The sequence below is a fragment of the Camarhynchus parvulus genome, chromosome 17 (genome assembly GCF_901933205.1).
Source record: "Camarhynchus parvulus chromosome 17, STF_HiC, whole genome shotgun sequence".
Classification (NCBI taxonomy): Eukaryota; Metazoa; Chordata; class Aves; order Passeriformes; family Thraupidae; genus Camarhynchus; species Camarhynchus parvulus.
Genome location: NC_044587.1, coordinates 3,485,106 through 3,505,981, shown reverse-complemented (window position 1 = coordinate 3,505,981; position 20,876 = coordinate 3,485,106). Strand labels below are relative to the sequence as shown.

Below are 20,876 nucleotides of genomic sequence, written 5' to 3'. Positions count from 1 at the left end.
GCAGGGGACATCAACATCAACCTGTGGGACAAAGCTCTCCAAGGGTAGGGTTTGGAGGGGACCTGCTTTGCCTAAAACACTTTTTTGGTCCTTTATGCAACACCTACAACTCCTCTCCTCACAACAAATTATCTTCAGAAGAGAAAGCAAAGGTAAAAGTAATGCAAATTAAATGTTTCACATCAAACCATCCACAGAACTTCTGCCTCACTCTTGAATTCTTCAAGCAGCCAACAAAGAACCCAAAATCTGCCCTGTGTCATCTACCTAATTGTGCCACTGCAGAGGAGAAGGTTCATCATAAAGAAGGCTCTGGGGCTGTAAAGAGAGCCAGGATTAATCACTGCCATAAATTTAACGAGACAAAATAACTGGAGAGAGCTCAAGTGGCAGCGGAGAAAATTTAGGTGAAATGTTAAATATAACTCTGAGGTACCAGGATGGTTTGGAGCAGCTGAAAGAGCCATAAAGGGGGATGGAAAAGCAGTTGGCAGGGCAGTAAGGTGGATAATTGCCTCCTGACATCAGCTCCCAGCAGCCACAGCCATGTGGGAAGCAGCAGCTCCCCTCCCCAGGGATCTGCAGGAGCATCCTCAGGACAAGGGTCACTGGCAATCCCTGACCTGGGGGCACAGAGGATGAACCCACACGCTGCTGCTGCTGCTGCTGCTGCTGCTGCTGCTGCTGCTGCTGCTGCTGCTGCTGCTGCTGCTGCTGCTGCTGCAAAACCCAGCTCATTTCATGGACAAACTCCCCCCAGATGGCTGCAGGAGCATCCTCAGGACAAGGGTCACAGACAATCCCTGATCTGGGGACACAGAGGATGAACCCACACACTGCTGCTGCTGCTGCAAAACCCAGCTCATTTCATGGACAACCACCCCCCAAACGGCTGCTCCAGGGTCTGGCATGGGGCTGGCTGGAATAAATCAGGCAGCAGAGGCCAATTGTCCCTTTCCAGCTCCCCACAGCATCCACCAGGCAGCACTTGCAATGCAAGCAGCCCCTGCCATCTGCCCAGGCTGGCTGCAAGCTGCCATCTGGCCCAGGGCACAGCAAAATGAGGGGCCAGAGGGCTGGAAACAGGGAATTTGAGAACTTCCCAGCTCCCCTGATAGCCTTTTAGCTTCCCTTCCCCTTTCCATCACCAATTGTTCGGGGTTTTTTTTTAACTAAATAGCTGTTTCCAGGCAATTATGTGCCTTGATCTGCAGGCTGGGGATGTGTCTGGAGCTGGGATTAATCCCTGCACCACCCCAAAGGTGAAAGCACAATGGGGTCACCAAGGCTTAAACACCATTTAAACACACAGGACCCCGTGGCTGCCCCATGACTGCACACACAGCAGCCCCTGTCCAGGCCTGGTTTTTGTCCCGCAGCTCCTCCCTGCTGGGAGAGCTCTCAGGATAAAGGTTCTCACTCTTTAGAGCATCATGGGGACAACAGGGACAAAGCCTGGTTCCTTCTGCTCCCCAAATCAGCACCTCCATCACAAATATGTTCATATTTTAAAGGCTCTGCAGCACAGGAATTCAAAACCGTGACTTGGGGACACCAAACTAGTCCACTCAAGTTGAAATGAAGCATTCTGACATTCTCCAAAGAAAACCTCATTTACCAGCCCTCAAAATGCCTTGTTAGAACCAACTCAGGGTTTATCCTGAGCTTTTTCTCCAAAGAGAAAAGGCTGAGGGGTTCTCCAGGGAGTTTTTGGGGTTTTCCCAGCTATGAGGGGATTCTGACGCTGTTTTGTAGGCCGTGTTTCCATGCACTGGGAGGGCAGGCCTGGGTGAGGGAATCTGTGCAATCCCTGCTCATTTCAACATGCCTTTCCCCAGCAAGTCCTAAATAAGATGTAAAAGAAGAGGATTTTACAGAGAATGGGGAAAAAAGGGAAAGTTAAATTTGGAGATCTGGGACAGAACAGGGAAATCAGTTTAAATAAACCTCCAAGTTATCTGCTGGGCATCACAGCCCCTCTGCCCAAGGGACAATTTGGGAAGTTTCCACCTGGACACCTTATCCCCAGCAGACTGGGACAAGGGAACCAGTTTGGGAACCCACTTCCAGCACCAAATAACCAATAAAGCTGGGAACCCACTTCCAGCACCAAATAACCAAGGGCAGCACCCCAAACCCAGCCTTTCTAGGCCAGCACTGCCATCCCCACCAGCACTCTTGTGGGAGTCCCCACACAAATCTCTCTCCAATTAAAAGCACATCTCTGTGTGAGAAACAGGAATTTTAAACCCCAATATTAAAGGGATTTTGAGAACTTTTGGAGAGGGGGCACAAATAAATGCTATTCTTGAAAAGATCCCTTTCTGAGTTAAAATTTTATTAAACTGCAGCTGCTGGGAGCCAACAGCAAGCAGGGAATTCCAGGGCACTCCATTCCCTCTGCTGGTAATTTATGATTTACTTTTGTAATAACTGAAGCCATAAGGAACTCATTGGATTAAGGAGTCTTATTATTTATGTTGTGGAACAATAATATTTAACTGCATAAAGCCACACATCCACCCATGCACTCCATCCCTCCATATGAGGCAGACAGAGCCCTGGCTCGATGGGAATGCTGCCATTGAATTCCAATAGTGCCTGCACTTCACCGTGTGTGCTGCAGTTCAAGGTTGATTTTAAAAGCCTGTTACATCACCACCACAGGCACAAAAAGCAGATAAACACAGACAGAGACAGCAGCAGCATCACCCCACGTCCCACCAAGGACAAGCAGGACGGGTGCCACGGCAGGACGTGGCTACAACAACCCTGGAAGTGTCCAAGGCCAGCTTGGATGGGGCTTGGAGCCACGTGGGATAGTGAGAAGTGTCCCTGCTCATTGCAAAGAGGTGGGATGAAAAGGTCTTTAAGTCCTTTTCAACCCAAATATTCTCTGATTGCCCCAGGGCCAAAATCACACATGGGGGTGCAGCTCCAGAAAACACCATGGGGGAAAATTAGTACCTCACTCCCAGAGCTGGCTTGGATCACCTTAGAGGATGAAGGGTTTTGGGATTTAGGAGGAGTTTGGGAGGTTTGGCCCCTTTCACCCCCCACCAAGCCACTCATCAGCTCAACCTGATTAAAAGCGACATCTCCCAGGGCTTCCCACCAGAAAAAGATGGACTTTTGTCAGAGCACAAAAATCTCCTGGCCAAAGGATCAAAGCAGCCGTGCTGGCTCTCCCAGCCCTGCTGTCAAACTTTATCTGCCTCTGCTGGAAAAGCCACAGGAACTTTTCCCTCAGCCCTCCCAGGAGAAGGTGAGGCCACTCACTCCGCCAGCTCCTCCAAGCTCCGGTACACGTCATCGTCATTCTCCGTGGTCTCCTCCGAAGGGAAGGGCCTGGCAAGGGAAGGAATGACAGGGTTAGATTTTTATATTGGTGCCTCACCCCTCACAGCAGAGCCCCTGAGCTCAGCCCAGCCCTGAGCATCCTGCTGAGCAGCACAAAATGTTCACTGCAAAGCTGGTTTTGTCCCAGCTTCGCTGCTTCCCCAGGGCGCAGCAGGAATGCAGGTGGCGAGGCTGGCTGGGCACACGGGGCAGCACCTGGGCACCAAAATGAGCAGCTGCGTGGTCTGACAGCACAGCACCTCAGAGCCCCCGTGGGGCTGAGCCTTTCCTGCTGAGCTGGTGCTGCACAAACAATTTAGGAATCTTAATTCCAGCCTGGTGTTGGATTTGCTGGGATGGAGAAACACCTTCTCCTCCAGCTTTTCCACCTGTGAGCTCCTTCCCTGCTCAGCCAGGCTCTGCACTGCCTCCCTGGAAGCATCTCCCAGCAATCCCAGTGGAATGACTGAGTCCCTATGAACCCCAATCTTCCTCATTTTAACAACTTTGTGACAGCTGAAAAAAGTTAAAACCCCTGGAGATGAGGGAAAGGACACCAAAAGGGCAGAAAGAAAGGAGGGGAGAAAGCAGATTAAAGGAGTGAGGGAGGGAGTGGGGGGAATACAAGAATTCCTCGGCTCATTCTGAAGCAATAACCAAATAATGTATGAGGGAGATGAGAAATACTGTTTTAATTAAACCCCACGTATTATTGCTGGCACAGGGCCAGGCTGGGCTGCGGCTGCTGGGGCTGGAGCATCCCCATGGGCACAGCACAGGGACACAGAGGGGTGGCAGCAGCTCTGCCCATCCCTCCTGGCCATCCTGGAGAGGGCAGGTGGGGTCCCCAGCTGTGAACCACGGGGATGGGACACTGGAGGAGCAAAGCTGGCCACATCTGAACCTCTAACCGCCCTCAGGAGCAATTCCCTCCTCTCCCCTCCCTGCCCATGATAGATTGCCTCTCCTGAAAGATTTAATACACGGCCTGGTTAGCCCCTGAGTTTGCTATTTCTGGATGCTTTCACTGGCATCAATTTGCTTTCTCTCCCCTGCTACAGCTCAGCCTTCCTTAGGTGAGCAGCTCCACAGCAAGCAGTTTGAAATAGAGCTGAGACCTGCAGCCAGCTCAATTCAAACCCTGACTAGGAGGGGAAAGGGCTGTGCTGAGCCCAGCCACGGAGCAATTCCAGCCATCCCAGGGTGTGTCCATGGCCAAAGTGGCAACACAGGAGGGAGGAAGGCAAGGGATGCAAGGCTCTGGCAAGAAGGCAGAACTCAGAGGTGACTTCTGGTTAAACATCGCTTGTCACAACAGCAATAAAAAATCCACCACAAGGCACGACCTCCTTTCTCCCACGTGCATTTTCTGCTCTTATTCTCTGAGTGTTTCCTTCCCCAGTGCTTGCCACGCCAGAGAGAAAGGAGTAAAAGAGCCATAAAAAATATTAAAATCACAGGGACACATGTCCAGCCATAAATCTGGGCTTGAGGTGTAATTGGCTCCTGTGATACAACCCCCCATGTAAGACAAGGAACAGAAAAGGGAAAAAAATGTTTTCTAATCAGAGTTTCATGGGGATGCAGCTGCCCTGGCCCTCCCAGCTTCACCTTGAGTGCTGGTGAGGGCCCAGAGTGAAAGTCAGGGCAGGGGAGGAATTAATAACCTGTGTCGCTGCAGTGGCAGCTAATGGCTAAATAAGGACTCAGAGAATGCAGTTAGAGGGAGGAGTCACACCAGGGTGAGGATTACTAAATGGACCATCCAAAATCCAGAGCTGAAGGGCAGCTTTTGGGACAAAGCCTTGGGTTTTTCCTTTGCTCATCCCTTGCTCTTCTCCAGGAGCTCTAAGTGCAACAACACAATTTAATTTAGCTCTACCAACAGCCACTATTTGAAATATCTCCCTACTTTTGACTTAAGCTCCCTTACACATCCATTTAGGTTCTTTTTTTTGTCACTGAACACACCTGAGCTGGCTGCAAAATCAGATTTGATGTGGTAGGGACAGAGTGGGGGAGAGGAACTCTGCTCTCACTCCCACCCCACCAGATCTCCATCAAGACAACACCAAGAAAAGCCAGCTGGGAGATCTTTTAAGGCAGTATTTCTCACCAGCACAGGGTTTTCACTGAGAAGCATCCCACAGATCCTGCCCTTGGCCCCAGCCATGCAGGGAGCAGCATCCCCATCCAGGTGATGGTGCTGCACCGTCCCCAGCCATGAGCTCCCTGAGCTCCCCAACAGCAAACACCTGCTTTGGGACAAATCTCTGTGTCCTTTTGGGTTTTTTTTGGTAAAATGAGTAAAAGTGTTGTCAGTCAGAAGATCTAAAAGCTCTGGATTCCCTGGGAAATTGTCCAAGACCTCCAGGCACACTGCAACTCCTTACGTAGGAGCACAGCAGAGCTGGGAATGCCCAGCAGTAATGGGTACTTTGAGTCCACTGAAACCCAACAGGCCTGCAGAGACCCCAGTTTATTAAAATTCATTTGAAAACGTCTCTTATTTCATATCTTTAGCTAAGCAGCAGCTTTTTTCCCTCCACCACCATGCAACTCCACCTGCTGAGCCATCCATCCTCCCAGCCCGTGCCAGGGCTGCTGCCAGCCCCACCCTGCTCAGATGAAAAGCAAAAGCCCCCAGTGCATCAAACAGAGCTGGAACAGGCTCTTAGGAGATAATCAAGCTCCCAAAGCCGACTCCAGCACAGACAGACCCCACAGCAGCGCACAGCATCACTTCAGAGATCAAAGGAGGGAAGGGAAGTGGGATCGATCTGATGGGTTTGTTCAGGGCTGAAAAGGGAAGACAAGACCAAGCAATTTGTTCTGGAGTTTGGAGTGAGCTGCTTCTCTGGAGGGCAGGACTTAGAGCACACACTGATGCCAAGCACCCCCTTGATCTTACAAAGCATTTTTTGGTCATTTCTGGATCTCCCAGAGCTCCCTGCAAATGGGACAGAGGCAGAGCCAGCCACAGCCACAGCACATCACCCACAGGGACAATCAATTAATATTTCATGAGGCACCTCATGCAAAAAAAACCTTCCCTTGCTCTCAGGTTGCCCCGTGATCCCTCCCACACCACATCCTCACCATCCACCCTGCCCAGGGAACCTCTCAGCGCTGCCTGGCTGCTCTTTGCTCTGAATTATTTAAGGGGAAGAGCCAGGTAGGCTGCAATTCTAACAGCAATAAACAGGGGGGTTTATTTATTTATGAGCATATTTCAGCATCTGGGCTGCCTTGTCCTAGCAATAAAGCCAGCTCTTCACCTCTGCAGGGAGCAGAGGGGCAGGGATGAGGCAGCTTCAGCCTGATCACTTTGCACAGCAGCACCTTGGCCTCATAAAATAAATCCATGTGGGACAGAGTAAGGAGGACCCAGCGTGGTTTATTTACCATTTTTCCACTCTCCACTCTGATTTCTTGGGGTCAAACACCAGCCCTGGGAACAGCAAGCCCGGTGAGAAGCAGAGAGGGAGGAAATGTCCCACTCAGGGCACTCCATCCCAAAAAGCTTGAGGCTGCTCCCAGTGGAGATGGTTTGTCAGGCAGATCTGCAAGGAAGTTTTCCTGACTTGTGCAAACCCCCAGAGGAGTGTAAAGGAGCTGATTTATCCCTTCCTGGAGGGGGATTCCCCCCTGCCAGCACCAGCAGGATAACCTGCCCCTGTTTTCCTGAGCCCAGGGATAACACTTGGGTGTTTTAAAGAGCAGGTGGAGTGTGTGACACCCGGGAAACCTGAGCTGCTCCCATCTGCTGTCCCTTCTGCGAGGCATTTCTCCACGAATGGCAAGGACCAGAGCCTCAAGCTGGTGCAAAGGAGCTCCTGCAGCTCTGCTGGGATGGACAGGGCTGTGCTGAATCCTCCTGGCGGGAAAAATATTCCCGTGGTGTGGAGCCTAGAGTCTGAAATTGCACCCTGCAGGAGTTCCAGCTGCCCTGGCTGGGTGTGCAGACCCCCTGACATGCCTGCTCTGAAGGGAGCATCATGGCAAGGCACAGAAATCCCACAGGACACTGATTTAATCAACGTTTTAAGCTTCAGGCTGTGTTCCCATGGGAGTTTGGGAGTGGGGTTCTCAGCCCCACAGCTCCCATGCTTCCAGAAAAGTCTTTCTGTCCCACTGCTGAGGTTTAGTGCTGCTTCAATCCCAAAATGTCAGACTTTGGTTGTTCCCAGCACATCATTTTGGTAGCTCCAACCTTCCCCTTTTTCTTTTTTCCTCCTCTTTTCCTCCAGGAGGACGAGGCACTGGGGATCACCCCATTCCTGTGCATCCCCCTGTCAGTTCTGGAACGCTGGGCCTGCCACCCTGAGCACTCCTGGAGCTGCCCAAAGAAAATCAGATATCGTTCCAAGGCTTTGACACACCACTGAAAATGCTCTCCTCACTGGCTTCGTGGAACACAGGCAGATTAATTTATATAACAAGCAGCATTAATTTACCAAGAGGTGGCTGGGAGCTGACCAGGCACCAGCAAAGAGCTGATCTGGAGCTGCCCCTCCAAGATTTGGTTGCCACCTGTGCAACAGGAGCAGCACCAGGCAATGATCCTGGTCAAGTGCTGTGAGGTAAAACCACCCTAGTAATGCCCCCAAAATCCATTTCTATAAAGCAGAATAGAAGCAATTCTCCCCGTGCAGAACAAGACCCATCAGAGCATACCAAAAGCTGCTGAATTTAATTAAAATCACACTTTTCTGTTGCATTACTCATCTCTGGAAAGAAGCACCTCACGGGGAGCCAGATTTTAGACACGTCCTCTGAAAAATTACAGTTTGCTTTTATTTGTGGTCTGGAACTCGCAGAAATTCTTGCAAGATGAATTCTGATGGAAATTCAGCAGGGAAAGAGCGAGTTACATCACCAGCTAACACGAAGTGAGGATGATGATGATGATGATGATGATGATTTTGTAGGAGAAGACTCGGTGCAGTATCAGCACCCAAGGGTGAGCTGCAGGCCCTGCTTTATCCTCAGCTCCAATGTGAACTGAGCATTTCTGGAGATGAGAAGACAAGAAAATAACAGCTCGTAGAATTTTATGTTTCGACACATTATCGCGTTTTTAAAAACCCCTCGTGTACCAATGCCTCACTCCAGCAAGAGAGATGATTTTCTCCTCACTTCAGCTCCACACTGAAGAGAACAGATGGATAAAATCAAAAAGGGAATCCAGAAATGTCTTTCTTGAAAAGAAAGGAATAAAAAAAGATCCAAACCCTGTGGGGAAACAGCACAACCGACCACTAGGGAATGCCTGGCCCAGTAAAGACCTGGGATGCATCTCAACCAACAACACCCACTGCCTCACACTGGAAAACACCTGGTGAAAACACAAATCCTGCATCCAACCGCAGCAAAGCAACACCAGTACTGTGAACCTTACCACCTAAAGTGTCATACCCAAGATCAGAGCCGGGAACCTTCCATCACTTCCAAACACCATCTGGGCAGAGCTGCACGCTGTCCCAAAATGGCTGAAAGGTCCCCAGTGGGCCCCACAGAGCTGGAACCCTACAGGACCGGGGCAAGAGCTGCATTTCGGGAAGGCGCTGGAAAGGTCCCGCAGGGAGGGCAGTGACACAGGAGGCGCCTGAGGGAAGCACCAGTGACACAGGAGGTGACCCCAAAGCCCAGCAAGCCCCACCTGAGCCCAGCTCATCAGAGCTGAGCTCATCAGAGCTGGGCTCATTAAACAAAGCTGCTGCTGGGGAGGGGACACAGAAGCTGCCTTTGCTTTGTGAGCAGATGCTTGTGGGGTGACCTCAGCATCCCCCCAGCCTACAAAGCAGGCATGCAGGAAAACATGTCAAGGATATTTTTTTTTTCAGGCTCTCTGTGAGGATATAAACTTGCCAAAAAAAATCTGTTAATGTTTTTTGTTTTTTTTTTAAAGTGGGAAAGGAGCTGCTTTTCAGCCAAGGATTCTGCTTATCAACAAAGGGAGGAGCTTTACGGTGATTCCTAAAGGTTTGGTGGTGTCACAAGAAGCAATCTCCACCTGACCTCCTGCTTGTGGGGTTTGTGCTGAGCCTCTCTGAGTTTGTGCCAAAACTGGTCCCAGTTGCAGGAGAGCTCTGAAAAACCAGCAACTGCACCCATTTCCAGACACAGATCCTCCCACAGCCTTCTCCATCCATTTTATAGCAACGCTTAAAGTGTGTACAAGGAAAACACAACGGCAGTAAAAGAATAATGGGCAGAGTGCAATTCCAGAGAGCCCCTGGCAGGGAATAAAACAGGCCTTGTAAAACCAACCTGCAGGAGAAGAGGAGCCCTAACAACCTCCTCATCAGGAGACACTTGAGGACTTAATTGTTAGTGCCTTTAATTGCTTGCCATTTTCACACCCAGCTGGATCTGCCTCCTGTCCCCAGGGGAAGGGGGAGCAGAGACCAAATCTGATCTGCAGGAAGCCTGAGCACGCTGGAGAATCCTTACAAAGGCCATAAAAGATCTTCCCCATCTCCCTTCTCTCCTTCAGGACAGCGAGGGGAACATCCTGATCAGCTCCAGCTTGTGCCACCACATCTTGTGCAACATGTGGGGTTTGATGGTGGGATTGATGCCTCAGGTTTAGCTTTTGTATTTTTCACATTCTGTGCTGCTTTGGTGTGTAGTTCTGAGCTTCATATCAGGGGATGGTGAGCTGCACAGAGCAGGGAGACAAAACAATTCCTGCTCCAGCTGGGGACCAAGGACAAATGATCCAAATCTCAGCCCCAAGAGCACAAACACCGTGGGCTGGAGAGAGAAAAACAAGCAGGATGGGACTGCAGGGGCTAAAGCTGGAATGGGACAATGAACTGCAAGATGCAAATGGAGCAGAACTGATCCCAGGGAGAGACCCTGCATTTTGTGACCATTTTGGTTTATCTTGGTTGCATTTTGGGACCATTTTGGTTCATCTTGGGTGCATTTTGTGACCATTTTTGTTCATCGCAGCCCTGGCTGGGCTCTTGTGCTGCCCAAGGTGCATCCATTGAGGCCTTTTAATAAATCCCTGCTTTATTCTTTAACTCTGCCCAGCCTCTGCTCTAGGGCAGCCAGCACAAGGATCAGGATTTACTCAGGATCAGGATCACAAAGCCTTTTTTACAGGGTCACCCTCACTGCAAGCAGAGGGGTCACCCCACACCACAGTGGGGCTCAGTCAGATGGGGAAATGGATTCAAGTCATGAAACCTGGACAAAACTCCAGGTTTCATTCCAAACTGGTGGCTGAATCACTGAGGAAGCTCCTGATCACCCAGGGCACACCCTGGGATCTCAGACACCCAAACTGGGCAGAGCAGGGGCTGCGGGTCCAGCTCCCTGTGCCCCCTGCTCCTCCTCCCCTGCCTGGGCACCTCCTGCCAGCAATGCTGCTCTGCCTCTCCCTTCCCATCCCTCCTCCCTTTCCCCCCACACACATCCTGATATTATTGGCAAGCTGTTCATACAGAAACTCCAGGGCTGACAGTGCTGAATCCTCATTTTGGGCCTGTTTGATGCTCTACCTGGGCAAAGGGGAGAGGGATGAGGCCGGCAGGGGCTGCAGGGAACCCTCCTTGGGTCAATGCTCACTGCAGGCAGGATGCTGGTACTCATCTGGCTGTCTGAGCTAATCCCAGTGTTGAGCTTTTCTCCTCTCCCCTCTCTGTCTGCACTGTGGAGATGGGGAAAGTCACACAATCCTAGAGTGGTCTGGAAAGGATCATAAGGATCTTCTCATTCCAATCTCCCTAATCCAAATTCAACTCAACCAGGCTGCTCAGAGCCCCATCCAGGGATGGAGCATCCACAGCTTCTTTGGGCAACCTGTTCCAAAAAGCCAGAGACAGGATGGCCAAGATGGGCATTCCACAGGGTGCCCATGGGCAACCCAGCCCTGACAGCCTCTCCCTCTGCACCTGGACTGGTCACTTTGTCATCCAGCTGACACAAAGGGGTCCTGCCTTGGCCCCAAGAGGGGGAAAACTCATCCCTGTGTCCTTCCCTCCATGGCCCAGCCAAAGCACTGCCACTGCTCCTGTGAGAGAAAAATCCTCTGACCACCAGGATTCACCCTCCTGCCCATCTGCACATGTTTTTAACTTTGTGGTGCCTTCTGAGGAGTCACTGAGGGGTTCAGTTCATAGAGAAAGGATTTGCTCAGATTTAGGGCCTCCACAAAGGCCTCTGAACACGCAAACCCCTTCCCGTCCTCAGCTGGGCTCTGCTGTGCACACATGAAAAATGCACGCAGGCAGCACGAGCCAATATTCCTGAACCTCCTGCTTGGCTTGCAGAACTCTGCTTCCAGGAAAAACACAGATCTCGGGGAGATGAATAAACACGTGCCCCCTGCTCTGCTCAGAGCTCCCTTTCAGCCCCCAGAGCACGAGGAGGATGATGGAGCCCAGAGGACGCCAGGATGTGCCACGGGCAGCAGGGAACAGCAGTGGCTGTGGCAGGAAAATCTTAAGGGAAAACAGGAAAAAAAAAGCTTTAAGAAAATAATTATAATCCTGGTTTATTGGGACCTGCAACAAGAAGGCTTCTTGTCCTCCAGAGAGCTGAGTTTGCTCAAGAAAACTTGGAATGAAAACGCAACGAAAACTCGGGAAGGGGATGAAAATTCTGGCTCCAAAGCCCAGGAGAAGCTTTGCATGACATCCCTGTGCAAAGAGCAAGCTGCTGCAGAATCCTGCAGGCTGGCTGGGATGTGCCAGCCAGCGTGGGAATGGGGTAATGGAATTAGGGCTGCAGTGGAAAATCCTAGCTGGATAATAAAGGCTCCTTGTTCAGGGATGGAGCACAGTGGAACGTCTCCCTGGAAGTGCTGACAGTCCTCCAAAGAGATGGAGAGAAGGATGAGAACCAGTAACAAATAAATCTCCTCTCCTGAGCAATGATTTTTCAGATTCTGTGCTGCTTTAGTGTGTAATTCTGAGCTTCATTTCAGGGGATGGTGAGCTCTGTGCACAGAGCAGGGAGACAAAACAATTCCTGCTCCAGCTGGGCACCAAGGACAAATGATCCAAATCTCAGCCCCAAGAGCACAAACACCGTGGGCTGGAGAGAGAAAAACAAGAAGGATGGGATGTGCTCTTCATCCCTGTGTACAACCCTTTGGGACAACAGAGGGACCAAAATCCCAGCAGAAAGTTCCCATCCCATCAGCACAGAGCCTGAAGGATTCTGCTTCCTGCAGGATTTGTGCAAGCAGCCCTGGGATGGGGACAGGGCAGGCAGAGGATGGTCACAGCAGCTGCTGCACATGAGGCACATTGCAAATAAAACACTGCATTCAGGACGGAGTTTTTGCCCTGGTTTTGCTGCTTGTTTCTTGGAAGAAACACTCTGTCACCTCCACAGAGATACCCTGATAGCTATCTGCAGGACTCTGGGAAACTGAGCTCCTCTGCCAAGGCTCCTGCAGCCAGAAATTATTAAGACAGAAAGAGTGGATTTCTTTTTTTTTACACTGAACAGCACACAAGATTGATTTTTATTTTTCTCCACGCCATGAAACTTGTTCAAGGACAAGGAGCAGGCTTTGGGATTTATTTCACTGTTAATTTGCGTGATCCTGATTCTCAGGCCCTAAAATAGGGATTGGAGCAAAGCCACATTCATGCTGTGGGGCTGAAGACCATACAATCCACCCAGCATCCAAATTTCACTGTATTTACCATGGTTTTAAGTCCTGTGCCTAAGCCAACAAGATTTTTCCCACTTCCAGGGGAAGCATCTTCACTGGGAGAGGGAAGAGGATGGAGCCAATGGGCAGTGGTGGCTGATGTGAGCAGTCCCTTCAGGGAGCCAGAGCTGCTGCTGGTTCCCACAAGATTAGATTCATTCAGATTCATTCATTTGAGATTAGTTTCTGCCATTGAGAGGTTTGTGATGGTGCAGCAAGAAATCACCTAATTTAAAGGAAAGAAGATGCAGCAGTGGACAAAGCCAGGGCTCTGTGGCTGCAGGGGACAGTGAGATGGGAGGGAACACTCCCAGGAGGGCATTTTCCTGGAATTACAGAATTCATTTCCAGTCTGTTCTATTTTCCAGCCAAAGGAGTGACAGCATTTTCTGTTCCTGCAGAGCTGGAGGAGAAACAGGGTTAATATGCAGGAAAACAGGGTTAGAAGCAAAGGCTCGTAAGCTCTGTGCTATTCTTGTGTAATTATGGTGCCAAAGGCTTCCAAGATAAAGGATTTTAGTGGGAACTGTAAATGCCAGTTGTAAAATGAACGAGAGAAAGCCACATCCCCACAAGAACAGCAAAGCCTCCCTTGTCTCTGCACCCCAGCTCTGCCCAGCCCTCACACAACCAACAGGGGCTCAGCCAAGCCTTCCCAGGGGATGGCAGCTCCTTCATCCTCTGAGCTGGACCCAGGACCCCCCTCCCTGCCTTGGGAAGGGCTTTGCCAGGGGTGACACCTGGGACCCTCCCAGTGATGCCCCAAGATTAAACCCAGCTACAGCAATGCTGTGATGGCCCTGCCAAGGGGAGAGAATGATGCATCTGACTCCATGGATATCAGAAGGCTAATTAATTACTTAATTATACTATATTATTGTTTCTATTATAATATTATACTATACTATCTACTATCTACTATCTACTATATTATATATCTTATATCTTATATCTTATATATTATTATATTATATTATTCTATCTAAAACTGAACCTGCCAAGCACTCAACCCTGCACACAACTGCACAGAATCTCGTGACTGTCACCCACAGTCCTGACACACACACACCTGGCCCTGACAGGCCAAGGAAACAAAACCCCATCACTATCAGAAGACTAATTAATTACTTTATTATACTATATTAGTCTATCTATTATAATATTATACTATATTATAATACTATAATATTATAATACTGTATATTATTATTATTATTATTATTATTATTATTATTATTATTATTATTATTATTATTATTATTATTATTATTATTATTATTATTATTATTATTATTATTATTATTCTATCTAAAACTGAACCTGCCAAGCACTCAACTGCACAGAATCTCGTGATTGTCACCCAGCAGTCCTGGCACACACACACACACCTGGCCCTGACAGGCCAAGGAAACAAAACACCATCACTCTTGGGTAAACAATCTCCATGTTGCATTCTACTTTGGCACAAACACAGGCACAGCAGATGATAAGAATTGTGTTTTCTTTCTCTGATGCTCAGAGAATGTGAATCCCAGAAATGTTCTTGGGAAGAACTGTGCCTTGCTTTTCCCTGTGAAGGGAAATGTGAGGCTGCACCCAGCCCTTGCCAAGGCACTGCAGTTTGTGAATCCCCCAGCCCCCAAACCCCTTGGATGCTCCTTTCCCTTAAAACAAAAACCACTGCAGGTTCCTGCAGGACTCAGGGCTATCACCACAACAAACAGCCCTTAACTTACAGCACATCCTTCCCCCCCCAAACCCTCGGCCCTGCCTCTCCCCCAGCCCTGCTGGGATCTGTGTTTAACAGATGGGAAGGCTCTGAGCTGCTTTTACACGCGAAAAGCTGTTCCCCTCCAGCAATCTCAGCACAGACAAGGCAGGGAAAATATGTTCCAACAGTGGGAATGGTGGCAGGGGTGGGTGGCAGGGCTGGGAGTGGGGCAGGGATCCCATCCTTCCCTTCATCCTGGCTGGGCCTGGCCTTGGGATGCACCACAGATCCCCACCAAAGCAGCAGCAGGACACATGTGGAGAAAATCCAATGTGTTCTGTAGCTGGGGGTGAAAACACACACACACCCGCCCCAGAAAAACGAGCAGAGGTAATTTAGGCTGCAAACTCATCCCTGTTATAGCCGTGGCCCTAATGAGGTGTTCCCAGATTAATAATACAAATGCACTCTAACAAGGAAAAGCAATTGCAAAGCAATTTTGCAGGGAGCTGAACAAAGAGCAGGATAACAGCTCTGCTTAATAGGGGCTGTCTGCTGCTTTTAATTCCTCCTGCACTGCTCCCTCAGAGGAGGAGCAGGCAGCACACCAAGGATGTGCCTGTGACACAGCCACGGGGGCATTTCCCAGTTGTTAGGGGCAGAAAGGTCTCTGGGCTCTCCTGCACAGGGGTGGGGGACACTGGGGACACTGGGGTGATGCCACAGCTCCTGGGCACTGCTGGCTTTCCTGGGATCCCTCGTGGAGTTGAGCAAAACCTCCAGCTAGAGACAGCAAAACTCACCCTGCTGCCCTCCCCAGCACAAACAGTGTACACAGTTCCTCATATTTTCACTTATTTCACCTGAAACTATTCCTGCCTGCATCCCAAAGGTGTCTGTTTAACCCCATTATGTGCAGCTTCTGAGGAGTCTGATGTGATTAAATACAAGGAATATGGAGAGATGTTATTTTAAGGCATCATATTGAAAGGATCTTACCTAATTCCTTTGGTTTGAGCAATACTGTGGAAGGAGAGCCTGGATACTGCAGAGATCACCTGGAAATGAGAGAAAAAGAGGCTGGAGTGCTTACTGAGGACACAGGAAGGTTTGGTGGGAGCCCAAGGACCCCCAGCCTGGTGCTTGGAGCTGGAATGGAAGCGCTCCAGTCCCCCCCGAGTGCCACAGTGTCACCATCAGGGCTGGCAGCACACTGCAAACCCTGCTTTGGCTTCCACCACCGAGCACAAAAGACACTGAACCCTCAGGATATTACTGAACAGCTTCATCTGAGGAAATTCCATCCCCACACTCATTTAATGAGCCCAGACCTGCCCGGACAGGTTTCATGCAACACTAAGAAGCATTGAGCAAACCCTCTTAGTTTGTGTTTTATTACAAAAGGATTACAGCTCCTTTCGTGGCTCTCCTCACACAAAATGATCTTATTGAGGCAAAACTTGCCAAGGCTGAACAGCTCTGGCTTCTTGCAATTCAATAAAGATGCATCATCAGTTTGTCAGAGGTGGGTGCAGACCATCGCCCTTTTGTGGCAGAGAGCAGCCAGGAGTGATTCAACACCAAAATATTCTCATCAGCACTGCAATCAGAAGCAATAAAACCACCAGGATTTTCAGAAAAACTCCTATTTTTTGATGGAAGTTTTAATTGCTATGGGGAATTTTCAATGAAGAGGAACAAAGAATGGGTCTGAGGTAGATTTAAAGTGTGTTTTACCCTTGTTCACATTCACCATTTCAAAGCTGGGGTGATCCAAACAAACCTGTTGTTTTTGGACTGGTGTCCAATCTCCTGGGATGGGACATGGATAAAGGGCTTCTGGAGTGAGCTCCAGGTGTACAAACCCAGCCCCTGGGGGCTGCTGCTGCCTGGGGCTGCCCTGCATCCAACCCTTCATTCAGGAATTTTACTTTGGGATGCTCCCCTGGTTTGCTGAGCCACCTCCACACCACCCAGCAGGGACCACATCCCGGGATTTTCTCCTGGGATGAACCCAGAGCCACATTTTTATCCCAGGACATCAATGAGAGCCTCATCTCACACCATCCTTTTCCTCCCCACTTTTTTGCAACCTTCATCCCTCCCATTTTTCACGCGCCATGAATGCCAGCCTGGCTGGTGCGGAGCCAAAGCCAGGGCAGCAACCAAAAAACTGGGAAATCACCCCAAAAAGTGGGTGATTTCCATATGGAAAACAGGGAACAGAACATCCCTGAGAGGCTCCAGGGCTCACCAGGGCACAGAACACCTCGAGTGGTACCTGGAACACCCAGCCCAGACAGGGCACAGAGCCTGGAAACTCCCCTGGCACCCCCAGCCCTGCTCCAGAGGGCTGAAAATAGCACCAGGGAAGTCCCAGACTGACTGAATGAGTCTCCTCCATGCTCTATTTTTAGCCTTGTGAAGTGAAAATCCAGTTTGTGAATCAGACAGTGCCACCGCGGGGTTTGACTTCCAGGGAAATGGAAAAGTTCCCTGTTCTGCTCCCCAGCAAGGCTCCCAAGCTCTGCTCAGCCTGGCACATCAAAGCTGGCACTGCTTCCAGGGAGGGGCCAGCACAGCCCAGTCAGATCCCAAATCCAATGATCCCAAACCCGCAGATCCCAAACCCATGGATCCCAAATCCACAGATCTCAAACCTACAGATCCCAAATTCACAGATCCCAAAGCCACTGATCCCAAACCCACTGATCCCAAATCCACAGATCCCAAACCTACAGATCCCAAATCCACAGATCCCAAATTCACAGATCCCAAATCCACTGATCCCAAACCCATGGATCCCAAATCCACAGATCCCAAATCCACGCTCAGGTGAGTAAGTAAAGAGCCAGCACAGCCCAGTGAGGATCCCAAATCCACAGATCCCAAATCCACTGATCCCAAACCCATGGATCCCAAATCCACAGATCCCAAATCCACATTCAGGTGAGGAAGTGAGGAGCCAGCATAGCCCAGTGAGGATCCCAAATCCATGGATCCCAAATCCACAGTTCCCAATCCACAGATTCCAAATCCATTGATCCCAAACCCACAGATCCCAAACCCACAGATCCCAAATCCACAGATCCCAAACCCACGTTCAGGTGAGGAAGTGAGGAGCTCAAATCCACGGATCCCAAATCCACGTTCAGGTGAGGAAGTGAGGAGCCAGCACAGCCCAGTGAGGATCCCAAATCCATGGATCCCAAATCCACAGTTCCCAATCCACAGATCCCAAATCCATTGATCCCAAACCCACAGATCCCAAATCCACAGATCCCAAACCCACATTCAAGTGAGGAAGTGAGGAGCTCAAATCCACGGATCCCAAATCCACGTTCAGGTGAGGAAGTGAGGAGCCAGCACAGCCCAGTGAGGATCCCAAATCCACTTATCCCAAATTCACACTCAGGTGAGGAAGTGAGGAGCCAGCACAGGTGAGTGAGAATCCCAAATCCTGGATCCCAAACCCACAGATCCCAAATCCCCTCTCAGCTGACAAAGCCAAGCCACCCCGTGTGAGGGATCAGGCACAAAAAGCCCCCTTGAAGCATCTCCAGAAGGGCTGTCCCAATATCAGGAATATTTTTCCCAACAACATCCCCTAAGAGCAAGCCAAGCCCAGTGCCAGGCCAGCTCCTCACAGACCCCAGCCCCCAGCCAGGGAAGTGTTCAGGATAAGTAATCCTCTCAATTTCTACAGGATTAAACAACATTATTAAAACGAACTCAGCCCTTAAGCGTGTGCTAAACTGTGTCTCATTTCCCCCTGGAAAAAAAGTTCTTATTTGCAGGCAAACCCAGGCCTGATTCTGGCTCTGGGGTTAGGTCAGGATCTGTCCCACACGCACAGGGCAGCAGGAGGGTCCCTGATCCCAGCTGAGGCTTTTCCCTGCTCCTGGAACAGCAGGACACACCAAAACAACTAAAACAGATATTCCAACCTGCCCCTGAACACTTTGAACACTTTGGGCAACTTTGCCAGGGCCTTCCCAGCCTCACAACCAGGAATTCCTTCCCAATATCAACCTAACCCAAATCTCTGTCAGTTTAAAGCCTTTTCCCCTTGTCCTGCCACTCCATCTCTTGCCAAAAGTCACCCTCCAAGTCACTTGAAGATGTTGTTTGGAAAACTGTTCTCTTATCTGTGCATTTTTCTTCAGGAGATGTAGGGCCGTGGGTTTTAACAACAGGGGCTTATGCAGATTATTGCTATTATTATTACTTCTTCACCCATTTCTCAAGGCAATTTCCTCCCTGGAAACTGCATTCAGCACACAAAATTACCATAAAAGCTATATATAACATCCCACTGACAAGAAGGTGGCAGGAATATAAATAGGAATCTAAAGGTGCCACATGCAGGTGATGCACAGACACTTTACCAGTGACCTGCAAAGGCTTCGTGGGGACATTTCTGGTGGTTTTGCCATGAAAAGTGAGGGATGCCCTTCACATTCCTGAAATTCCAGTGAGCTTTGTATTTATGGTTCAATCCAAACACCCAGCTGATCATTTACTGGCCAGAGAAATCATTGCTGCAAAACAACAGCACCACAAAGTGAGGCACGAGCCCTGCAGGTGACTTCAGGTTGAAAAAGGCCCCTGAGTTCTGCACTTTGTGGGAAAAGGAAAGAAAATAAAAATTAATAAAAATAAAAATAAAAATAAAAATAAAAATAAAAAAAAAAAAAAAAAAATAAAAATAAATAGAAATAAAACTAAAAAGAAATAAAACAATCAAAAATAAAAAATAAAATAAATAAAATAGAAATAAAATAATAAAAATATATAAAATAAAATAAATAAAAATAAAAACAATTAAAGAAAAAAAAAAATAAAATAAAATAAAATAAAATAAAAAAATAAAATAAAATAAAATAAAATAAAATAAAATAAAATAAAGTAAAATAATAATCAAGACTCAAAGTGGGTTCCTCACACTCACTGGTCCTTTTGGAAAACAACAAAGTGAGTAAAGATTTTTGGAAAGAATTTTTAAAAAACCACAATAGCCACACTACTTCAATAAAAAAATCACCACTTTTCTTCCTTACTTCCAACACTTTCTTTTAGGAATTACAGATTTTAAAATAAACCAAAGGCAAATAGAAAATAAATTATTGTGTTCACTGCTCATCTACTTCCTCAGGCATTGTTTATGGCTGATGGTATCTCTAAGCATCCAGAAAACTCTAAATAATTTTTTTTTATTTGAAAAAACAAACTGACCCAGCTGGGCTGGAGAACACTTTGCATAGGAGGAACTTTCCAGCTCTGGGCACTCCAGGAGTGACCCTGGGAGCAGGGATGAGCTGAGGGCTCACAGCCAGCACTGAGCATTTCCAGAACAGATTTCCTTCTAAGCAAATCAGGAGCTCTGCCCAACACTGATAATTCTGGGCAGAGATTTCTCTGGGCCACCTCTGCCCATGCCCTGCCAGGGAGAGGGGTTTGCACAGCCTGCAGTTACAGGGAGTCATTTTCTGCTTTGGCCCTGAACTCAGAAAGGGCAAAACAAATCCTCAGGCCAAACATCCCCAGCCTCAGGCAGAAACTTGACCCCAAAATCAGAGACAAACTGATGGTATCTCTGAGCAACCAGAAAAATATCTCAAATAAACTCTGTCAGGTCTGAAAGAACAAAGCAGCTGGGCTGGGGAGCACTTGGCATGGGAGGAAGGCAGAGATACCATTCCTGAGCTGGATAATGGCAGCCCTCAATCAAAACACTGATGGGAACAGTCCCAGGGACAGGAATGCCCAAAGGAAAGCATCCTCAGAGCAAGGAGGATTTCATCCAGCTGCCTCCAGCCTGAGGTGCTGCAGAATGCTGGATTTTGTCCCCCTGGAGCTCCTGTTTGCTCTTCTCCCTGCACACCTGGGCACCCCCTGGGCTGGGCACCCCCTGGGATTTGCACACCAGGGTCTCACCAGCCCCCCATCTCCCTGTTTGCACATCCCTGTGCCATGGTTTGGACCTTGGCTGGACCAGCCTGGAAACGCAGAACGGCCCAGAGAGTGAGGGGAGCACAAAGCACAACCTGCCTGCTCTGGATCAGTCAGTGGTGGCCTTGCCTGGGGCATAAACCTGCAAGGGCTGATGTCTTGTGAAGGCTGAGCTAGAACAGAGGCTGGATGGAG

General features: G+C 49.1%; 1 protein-coding gene across 5 annotated transcripts in view; it reads right to left on the bottom strand.

Moving 5' to 3' along the window:
- VAV2 (vav guanine nucleotide exchange factor 2) overlaps positions 1-20,876 on the bottom strand; it is a 122,021-nt gene that overhangs the window by 32,837 nt on the left and 68,308 nt on the right. For all 5 annotated transcript variants that reach the window (XM_030961587.1, XM_030961583.1, XM_030961585.1 and 2 more), the window contains exons 3-4: positions 15,729-15,787; positions 3,280-3,348 (exon numbers count right to left, since the gene is read on the bottom strand). In XM_030961587.1, the coding sequence (XP_030817447.1) occupies positions 3,280-3,348; positions 15,729-15,787 (128 nt within the window). The remainder of the gene's footprint in view (positions 1-3,279; positions 3,349-15,728; positions 15,788-20,876) is intronic.